A 10,377-nucleotide genomic window follows, 5' to 3' on the forward strand; every position below is an offset into this window, starting at 1 on the left:
GATTGTAAGCTCCCTGAGGGCAGGGACCAGGGCTGGACCAAAACATAGTGCTGCCTGGGTCCAAGGATGAAATGCTGCCCCCCCCCCCCTCCCAAAAAGAAAAAAAAATCACGCCCACCAAAAGGCCCCCGCATCCAATATTTTATATAACATATAACATTTAGAAAATATTATATATACTGTTATCCTCTTCCATAACTCACCACTAGACCAGTCCATCAAACACCCATGTCTGTCCTCAGTCCTCCTGTCACTCCTGTGTATGCTGCGGCCACTGCCCTAGAAGATCCAGCCTGCCCTGAGTGAGATGGAGTGCGCCGATGTCTGTCATTGCCCACACCACGATTATGTGAGAGACGTTCCCAGGAGGAGACACTGCGCCCCCTCATACTCATCAGTTTGCACCACAAGCGGCGGTATGAGATAGTGAAATGCCGCCCATAAAGGCGCCACAAACTGATGACACAAAGAACTGCTGAAAAAAAAATCTTGGGTGTTAATTTTCCGCCCCCCTCAAAGTGCTGCCTGGGTCCAATGAACCCAGTGGGACCCATGGTAGGGCCGGCCCTGGCAGGGACTGATGTAAATGTATTATATATACTGTATGTGCAGTGCTGTATAAAATTAAAAGCCCTATAAGTACCTGTAATAAATGAATGAGCTGCTATAGGCGCCTTAAACATGGGCATTGTCAGTGCAATTAAACCAGGCAACTGAGGTGCGTTCTCAATGCCTGTCTAGCGCCTAGTACACATGGGCTAAATGTCTAGCGACATCGGATGGTTCAATAAAAATCGGGCGACATTTGGCTTGTGTGTATGGCAGCCCGTCTGACAGAAGCTGGCCATTCAGCCTGCTTCTGTCGAAGGGTCATGACCAAAAACAGTCTGCCAACCAGATCCCAATCAACACTCTCAGCCAATGGCCGAGAGCGCTGACCGGAGTGTTCTGGTGAGGGGGGCGTCCCCCGGTCAGAATGCAATAGCACAACAGGGGAGGTCGTTGTACTAACATCAGATTGTTAGTACAGCAACTCCGACCTGAGCTGTGAGTTTTGTTTCATTTAACCCGCTGGGTTAAACAAAAAAAAAAAAACTGGAAGTACGGGGCTTAAACCCAGCGATCGTTGCCAGACAACCCCATACTTAATATCCTGTCTCTAATGGTTTGTTTGGCGACCGGGCTACAGAGTTTGACAAGTGGTACCATTTGTTAAACTCATGTATTGAGTTTGGTGGGACTGTGCCACAACCACTTGCAATGCATGCAACTGTGGCATGGTAGTGTGGCATTACAGGGTTGAACAAGATGGAGAGGAAGCATTATAATTCGCAGTTTGGCATCCTTGCCCTGGGTGCTCGATGACCTTATCCCTGCTCTGGTTACATCTACTAGCTATTTGATTGGCTGACAGTGGTTCATCTCTTTCCAGCACATTGTAGAAGAGTAAACATCATTATAAAATGTTAGCTAGAGAATAAATAAAATCTATAAACAGAAAATCTTATTTTGCTAATAGATTTGTTACAATGTGTGTGGCATTTGTACATGACTGTTGCGCTGCGTTTTTTGATGCTATTAAGAACAGCATATTTTCCTTGGGGTTGTCTGCAGGTTAAAGCGGTAGTATACTCAAAAAAAAAAAACCCTGCAAGACAAAGGCATAATGAGCTAGTATGCATCGCATACTAGCTTATTATGAAATACTTACCTTAGAACGAAGCCCCGACAGGGACCCCCGGACACCGCTGTGGGAGCTGACATGATCCCTCGGCGTCTCTTCCGGGTTCGGCGGCTCCGGCGCTGTGAGTGAATGCCGGATGACGTCACGAGTGGGAGATTAACTTTCCGGCAACTTCCCGGCAAGGAACTCTGAAGGTCCGTCAGCGGCTGCATGCAGTGCAAATATCTCCTATACCGTGCAGGTTTAGGAGATACTAATTGTACCTACAGGTAAGCCTTATAGTAAGTCACAAAAATCGTTATACTACCGTTTTAATGAACATGCTTTCCTGGACCCGCTTACAGTGTGAACCTAGTGAAAAACATTTATATATATATATATATATATATATATATATATATATAAATAAAAAAGGCAATTATTTATCATAAAAAGTGTTTCAGAAAACTAAATATCTAGTTAGTGTTTAGTTCTATTTAAATAACAGTCATGTACAAATGCCACACACATTGTAACAAATCTATTAGCAAAACAAGATTTTCTGTTTCTAGATTTCGTTTATTCTCTAGCTAACATTTTATAATGATGTTTACTCTTCTACAATGTGCTGGAAAGAGATGAACCCCTGTCAGTCAATCAAATAGCTAGTACATGTGACCAGTGCCGGTGTTCCGTGAGAATTACCTACCCCGTGAGAATTACCTACCCCCCGTCACTTCCGGCCAGGAACAGCTGAGCAGCGCAGCAGTGCGCATGCTCACAGGGCCGGATACCTAAAGGGACAACAGAGGAGCAGACTAGTGCGCATGCGCACTAGTATGGAAATAGCACAGTGTACCGTTGAAAAAACCTACCCACGCGGCGGTTAAATAAAACAGCGGGGCTGCAATACGAATCATCTCCGCTCGTGTGCCTGTCACTTCCCTGATCTCGGCAAGTAAATATAAAAGCGGCTGGCGTCTCCGTGATTTATGTTTACATACACCCGCCGCCGCTTTTATATTTAGTTGCCGAGATCAGGGAAGTAACAGGCACACGAGCGGAGATGATTCGTATTGCAGCCCAGCTGTTTTAATGTAAGCGCTGCATTCCATACAGTGCCGTGAACCGGAAGTGACGAGGGGTAGGTTTTTCTCACGGGTAGGTAATTCTCACGGAACACCGGGATAAGGTCGTCCAGCACCCAGGGCAAGGATGCCAATCCCTTCCCTTAGGGTTAGGGTCAAGGTGTCCCCCCATCCCTGCAATAAACCATTGCACCCAGAGCAACTGTCCCTCCTGCCCACCCCTTGTCCCGGCCCTGTATGTGACTTGACTTTTGGTACTTGACCAAAAATATAGATATTCATACTCCCTGCCATAAAAATGGTATCAGTGCAACCCTACTAAATGCCCAGTGTGCATGAGGCCTTTTACTCCCACTTACTTGAGACATCTACAGCACAAGAAATAACATGTGAACTTTCTTTTTTTCAGAATCGCAGTGTGATACTACACAGGTGTCTGAACAGGCATCACAGAAAACAATTGTTTCTTGCCTGCAGTGCATTCTTGTGTTATAAAACATTCATTGTATGGCATAGATGTGAATGCGGGCTTAGGTCAGGTACTCCTGACACATTCATTCTCAGTACATTCAAACTGGATCCAAGCTATTTAATATTTATTGGCTAAAAGAACTTCTCTTCAACAGTTTTATACATATTTTATCATATGCAGAAAATCAGATTTTCTTTTTTAAGTAGAACAGAAGTAAATCTGATTGAGAACCTGCACCCAACATTTTACATTTAACTTAAAGCGGTAGTATACCGATTTTTGTGACTTTTACCTACAGGTAAGCCTATAATAAGGGTTACCTGTAGGTACAATTAGTATCTCCTAAACCGGCATGGTTTAGGAGATATTTGCACTGACGCGAGTGGACCTTCAGAGTTCCTTGCCGGAAAGTTGCCGGAAAGTTAATCTCCCGCGCGCATGCGCGGGATGACGCATCGCGGCTCCGGCCACTCACAGCGCCCGGAAGAGACGCAGAGGGATCATGGCCGCTCCCACAGCGATGTCCGGGGGTCCGTGTCGGGGCTTCGTTCTATCTTAGGTAAGTATTTCATAATGAGCTAGTATGCATACTAGCTCATTATGCCTTTGTCTTGCAGGGTTTTTTTTTTTTTGAGTATATTACCGCTTTAAAGGGATTGTGTTTTTTTCATCCTAATTCATTCTATGCATTACCATAAAAAAACCTGTGCAGTACCCCCCCCCCCCCCGCCCCCTAATACTTACCTGAGCCCGTCTTTATCCAACAATGTTGCAGGAGTGTCTAAGCTGCCTGGGACTCCCCTCCTCATTGGCTGAGACAGTGCGATTGGCTCCCACTGCTGTCATTTAAAATCATTCAGCCAATCAGGAGAGAGAGGGGCCGGGTCGCGGTTCCATGTCTGAATGGACACAGGGGGCTGTGACTCAGCTCGGGTGCCCCCATAGCAAGCTGCTTGCTCTGGGGACACTCAAGAGGAGGGAGGGGCCAGAAAGGCCAAAGAGGGACCCAAGAAGAGGAGGATCTGGGCTGCTCTGTGCTAAACCAACTGCATAGAGAAAGTAAGGCTGGCCATACATGTTTAATTTACTTGTACAATTTTCTGTTAGCTTTACCAAAAACCATATAATATGAGATCAAAGCTAAACAACACTTTCACTTGTATCCAATTAGGCAGGCCTTTGTACTACATAGTTGAAGGTAAATTTCAAGAAAATTGTACAGAAAATTGTATAATGTATGGCCAGCCTAAGTATAACATGTTTGTTTTTTTGTTTTTTAAAGAAAAGACTTTAAAATCACTTTACCATTTATTATTAACTTTACATTTATTTTTAGATTGAACGCCACTTTTCATGTATTTACGTAATTTTATAGCAATTCTGAGTAACTGACAGTCACTTTATTGTCTTGTAGTAAATTAATAATTTGCTACGACACATCCTGTCTGCGGTATGAATCAAGAAAGCTGCAAGGGCGCAACACATAGATGATTTATCGGCTTAATCATTTACCTAGTCTAACAGTTTCAAAGTTCACTGAGCAGCGATGTGAGGCATATGTTCAAACACAAGATCCACAATAAAGCAGTTACATTCGACCTGCACAGGAGAGCTCACAGAAAGCCTCCAGCAGAAGATAACATCTCAGTTCCTCATAAGTAATACATTGTAAGACAGATTCTGCACTGAAAACAACCATGGAGCCACTGAAAACTGCAGCATGCAACCTGTAGTACTAAACACACGTCACCTGCAGCCATTTCATTGTGTAACCTGTACTATAGCCATGAAAATACTCATTGCTTGGGACAAACAAGCACCTCCTTCTTAAAGCTAATTAAGCTTAAATTACACACAAGTAATGTTTCCATTAATAACAGCAGAGCTCAGGCTGGTGAGGGAGAAGCAGCACAGGAAGCCAATCCGTTGTGCTGCACTGCTAGGAGCATGCTAACAGAGGTAGAGAAGAGAGTATCAGAGAGAAGAGGTCATCAGTCTTCTGCTTTTCTTTTTACTGTCCAATCACAGGATGAGAGGAGACCTGTAAGGGTTACTATAGTTTTGAAAATGCTAGTTGCCTGGCTGTCCTTGGCTTCAAATTTTTTGTGTCACAGGTGAACTGTAAATAAGGCCCTTTTCACACATACGGTCCGATCAGATCCGCCTGTCAGTTTTTCAAGCGGATCTGATCGGATGCCCCATGCATCCCTATGGGGCAGTGGATGTCAGCGGAGACATGTCTGCTGACACCCTCTGCCATCCGATCCGATCCTGTCCGTCATATCCAGACAGATGGAAACCCTATTTTCCATCCGTCTGGCGGATCAGATCGGATAAGATCGGATGAGAACGGATAAGATCGGATGAGCCTGGTGAGGGAAAAGCAGCACAGGAAGCCAATCAGTTGTGCGTTGTGAGAATGGACAGGCGGTCCATTCTCATCCGATTCCCCCATAGAGGACAGCGGGGATCTGACAGCTCCACCTCCGCACACAGAGCAGACACGGAGCTGTCATCCGCCTGCTCAGCAGGGATCGGCGGATCAATCTCCCACTGAGCAGAACGGACTCCGTCGACAGAACGGAGCCATGTGAAAGGGGCCTAACTGTCAGAATTTCTTATCTCTATACTTGTTCTGGGCCAGACTCATCAGCATGGCAGCCAGGAAAATGACATTCTCAAAGAAACAGCCAGCAATGGCATCCTCCATACATTTCTCATGGCAGAGTCACTTTAAGTGCAGGAGACGTGGGGTGTTTCTAAGGATCTAGGAGTCCAGGGGGCAGGGGAGGACTGGGCCAGGGGGCAGGGGGGCAAGTGCCCCCTGGGCTGCTCTGATGCCCAATAAAAAGGCTGCACCACTTCTGCCACAGACATGCCTAAAGGATTCCTGGTGAAGAGAAGTAAAAAGTCCCCACCAGTGATCTACTGAGTGTGGGATGAAGACAAGGACAGAGCGCTCTGGAATGGGGGTAAGGAGGAGGCCGGGAAGAGGGAGAGTGGGAGGGGGGTGAGGGAAAGTTGGAGGGGGGGCCGAGTCGCTGCACCATGGGCCTCTGGTTTGTACTTGCCCCATGGGCCGAAAGTTGCCAGTCTGCCCCTGTCCGGGGGCATCTCTGGAAATACAGATTTAAAATGCTGAGGGGCTGGTAGAAAACTATGGTGACTGATTTGGATCAAATATGAGTCTTAAAACGAATATAATCTTTTTAGCTGAACAAAAATGAATGAGACATTATGATGACATGGCTAAAATCAAAACAAATGTAATACTGTTTATAGGAAAAATGAAAAATAAACAATAGAGATACATTGAAAAGAAGATAAAATGATACAATGTTCCATAACTGGATTATGCATACAATGTATCATCTCCATTTCTCACAGGAGACCAGGACTCTCAGCAGAAGACCTGGGACACGTGTACTGAGTACCAGAGTCTAAGTGCCGGTTCACACTTATGCGCTTGTACTGCGAATGCTATGCGTTCTAAATAGTCTCCAATCGCATGCATTTACAAAATTCATTGAATTCGTGACACTCGTTCACATCTATGCGTTGCGATCCAGATGCGAATGTGATGCGATGATAAAAAGGGTCTTGTGCGAGTTTACAGAGTTGCGTTGCGAATTTAGTCTCCATAGACATCAATGTAAATCGGTCTGGACTCGCATTATCAGTTCAGATATGTGCGAATTCTTATGTGCGAATTTTTATTTTTTGTTTGATTTTCCCCTCAGCTCCACCCCTCCTGAGCTTAATTAACATAATCAACGCAATAAAATTTTCATTACAATCGCGCTGGTACTATTGAAAAACACAAGGGAAACTCGCACTGCAAATTCGCATTGCAAGCGCAAGCGCATAAGTGTGAACCGGCACTTACAAGCACCTCACACAAGACTAATAAAATAAACTCATCAAATCGAGAAAATAAGCATTTGCCCATCATGCAACGTCTCTATTTAACTTCTACTAAACCCAAAAACAAAAAATGTATATATAGTAGCTTACCAATTCTTAGATGTGGTGGCTGCATAGACTTTTTTTCCCTTTATTTTCACTTAGTGATCTAACCAGTAAGTCTGTTATTTTTCAAATTCCTTTAACAGACCAAGCTGTCCAGAAAGAGTGGCAGTTAGAAGGTTGAGACAAACCATTTACCACTTGACAGGGGTTCCTACAATAGTCAGCTTTTATTAATTTATCTCAAAAAGAAAAAATGCTTACAAGTGTAAAGCTGGGTATACGCCAGTAGAATTTGGAATGAAAATATGTACTAAAATTCTCAGTCCATGTGAATGACGTTCAAAACTTGTTCAAGATCTCATCAGCTTTTAACATTCGATTTTGGAATGAATGGATTTTACCAAATGAAAAACCAGACCACCACCACCACCATAGATGAACTGAAAAGAAGATAAATTATACAATCTTCCATAACTGGATTATGCATACAATGTATCATCTCCAAATCTCACAGGAGACCAGGACACTCAGCAGAAGACCTGGGGCACGTGCCCTCAGTGGCAGAGTCTAACAACCACCTCGCCAAGATACTGATATAAACCCATCAAATCCAATATCTGAAATGAGATATTAGGCTCGGTTCACATATGTCCGGCCGCAGTATTTAAAAAGATTCCGGAGCGGTTTTGTTCACTGGTTTAAGTGTGATTCAGGTATGAATTTTTACTAGAAATCGCAGGTGAACTGGACTCAAAAATGCACAAGACTCTAAAAACGGACTGTGGCCACCCTGGACATATGTGAACCGGCCTCAGTGAAAACCATTCTGTTCACGTTATGCGAATCGGATGTGGTTCAAAATGCATCTGATTCGCCCATATGTGAACCAAGCCTGAAATATTTTTCGAATTTTCCCATCATTGTGGTTGAAAATGATAGCAGACCCCACCAGTGATCAGAAAGATGAATGAACGTTCTTAAAACTTAAAATGTTGTTATAAAATTCTACTAGTGTATACCCAGCTTGAGCTCCTGTTCACACTGCCGCGTCTTTCGCACGACTTAGATTCCAACATGCTGGTGTGACTTCATTGCGGCTTGCATGCAACTTCTTTAACAGAAGTCAATGCAAGTCGTATTGAATTCGCACCAAAAGTAGTGCAGGAACCTTTTTCTAAGTTGGAGCAACTCAAGTCACTCCTATTAGAATGGTTCCATTGCCTCTAATGAGGCGCGATTTGCCATGCCACTTTGAACTCTTAAGTCTCATGAGAAGTCACAGCAGTGTGAACCAGGGCTAAGTTGACATTCATCCTAAGGCCCCTTTCACATAGGCGGCCTGTCCATTTTTTTGGCGGATCTGAACGGTCCCCCCCATGCATCGCTATGGGGGATCGGATGTCAGCGGACTCAGCGGAGACATGTCCGCTGACACCCAATCCGATCCGATCCGTCAAATCTGGACGGATGGAAACCCTATTTTCCATCCGTCCAGCGGATGGGATCGGATGAGAACGGACCGACAGTCCATTCCCATCCGATTTCCCCCATAGAGATGCATGGGGAACTGACAGCTGTGTCTCCGCACACAGCGCGGAGACACAGCTGTCATCCTCCTGCTCAGCGGGGGATCGCGGCTCGATCCCCCGCTGAGAAAAACGGAATCCGTCCGACGGACGGATAGTGTGAAAGGAGCCTAAGGGTCCTTTCACACGAGCGGTGCGCCCGGCAGACTCCGTTTTGGTCAGCGGGGATCGATCCGCCGATCCCCACTGAGCAGGCGGATGACAGGTCTATCTCCGCTTACTTTGCAGAGACAGACCTGTCAGAGCCTCGCTCTCCTCTATGGGAGATCGGATGAAAACTAACCACCTGTCCGTTTTCATCCGATCCTCCAGACGGATGTAAAATAGGGTTTCCATCCATCTGGATTTCACGGACAGAATCGGATTGGATCGGACGGTGTTAGCGGAGATGTCACTGCTAACATTCGCTGCTTTATAGAGGTACATGGAGCATCCAGTCATGTCCACCTGAAAATCTGACAGGCGGACCTGATCGGAAAGCCCGTGAAAGGGGCCTTAGGGTCCATGCATACTGGACTTAAAAAATGCCAGTTCCCTTGGCAAAAAAAAAAATCACTCTTATAGAGTGTTTTTTGTACAATTATTTAGTTTTTTTGAACTCCTTTCAAAAATGCAAACCAGAATTTGTTAGTCAAGTCTATCTAAATCTGCTAGTGCACCTAACCCTACCCTCCCATAGACTAACAATGATGGCACCCAAGGGTGTCTCCATTGCTCCTCCATCCAGAGTGGAGCCTGGAAGTGTCATTGGCCAGATCACCAGATGACAATAAAGAAAACAAAGCCTATAAAAAAAAGAAAACAAATGCTGCCATCACATCGAATAATTAGTAAACTGCAAAATATGAAATGACCGGGTTTATTACCGCTTTCAGTCTACAGCCATTGCACTGCCATTTGCCAACCACCGTGCCAACAACCAGCCTGTCCTTCAGACTCTCTAGTTCTAAGCAAAGAAGTTCTGCAGCAGCTCTAGTTGTCAGTAATGAAAGGTTCTATAGAGAAGCAGCAAAGCGATGAACTTTGTCCGGATCTCCTCCGGCACCTGACCCGTCTATAGAGAAGAACTTACAATCTCCGGTCCTGGGGTTGTAGCTGCCAATGCATGGCCAGGGAGAAGCCGAATAAACTCCCGGGCTCCCCTCCTTTGGAGATGGCATTGTCGGTATCCAGGTTGAAGGCGGCGATGAGAGTTGCGGAGAGAAGCGCGGCACAGGACAGGTAAAGCCGGGCGGTAGACATGCTGCTGGCGGCTCCGATCTTATTTCTCACGATGACTTCCTCCCCCCTCTCTGATTCTTCTTTTTATCCGGGTCCCCCCTCCCTGTGCCCTTTCCCCGTCCCCTCCGCTCAATGCTAGCCTTGTTCTCTGCAGGGATCGGACTCTTTATATGTCACACACCCCGCCCTGCCTGCCTCTCCGCCTGCCCGTCCGAGTCTTGTCTGCAGCCTGCCAGCTCTCTTCTCTTCTTCAGGGTTCCCTGCCCAGCCCACTCCTCACTCCTTCACTCTTCACTCCTCCTCCTTCACTCCTCACCCCTTCACTCCTCACACCTCCTTCACTCCTCACACCTCACCCCTTCACTCCTTTACTCCTCA

The 10,377-nt window shown here is 45.7% G+C and overlaps 1 protein-coding gene across 2 annotated transcripts in view; it reads right to left on the bottom strand.

The window, feature by feature from the left end:
• The window catches only part of ITGA6 (integrin subunit alpha 6), a 144,172-nt gene extending 134,011 nt beyond the window's left edge, over window positions 1–10,161 (bottom strand). Inside the window, exon 1 of one of the 2 annotated variants that reach the window (XM_082260297.1) lies at window positions 9,851–10,161. In XM_082260297.1, coding sequence (XP_082116423.1) covers window positions 9,851–10,020 — 170 coding nt within the window. In that variant the 5' untranslated portion in view covers window positions 10,021–10,161. The remainder of the gene's footprint in view (window positions 1–9,850) is intronic. The other variant, XM_082260298.1, reaches the window with a different exon arrangement.
• Between the last annotated feature and the right edge of the window lie 216 nt (window positions 10,162–10,377).

The sequence above is a fragment of the Pelophylax lessonae genome (assembly GCF_965119305.1).
Source record: "Pelophylax lessonae genome assembly, chromosome: 6".
Taxonomy (NCBI): domain Eukaryota; kingdom Metazoa; phylum Chordata; class Amphibia; order Anura; family Ranidae; genus Pelophylax; species Pelophylax lessonae.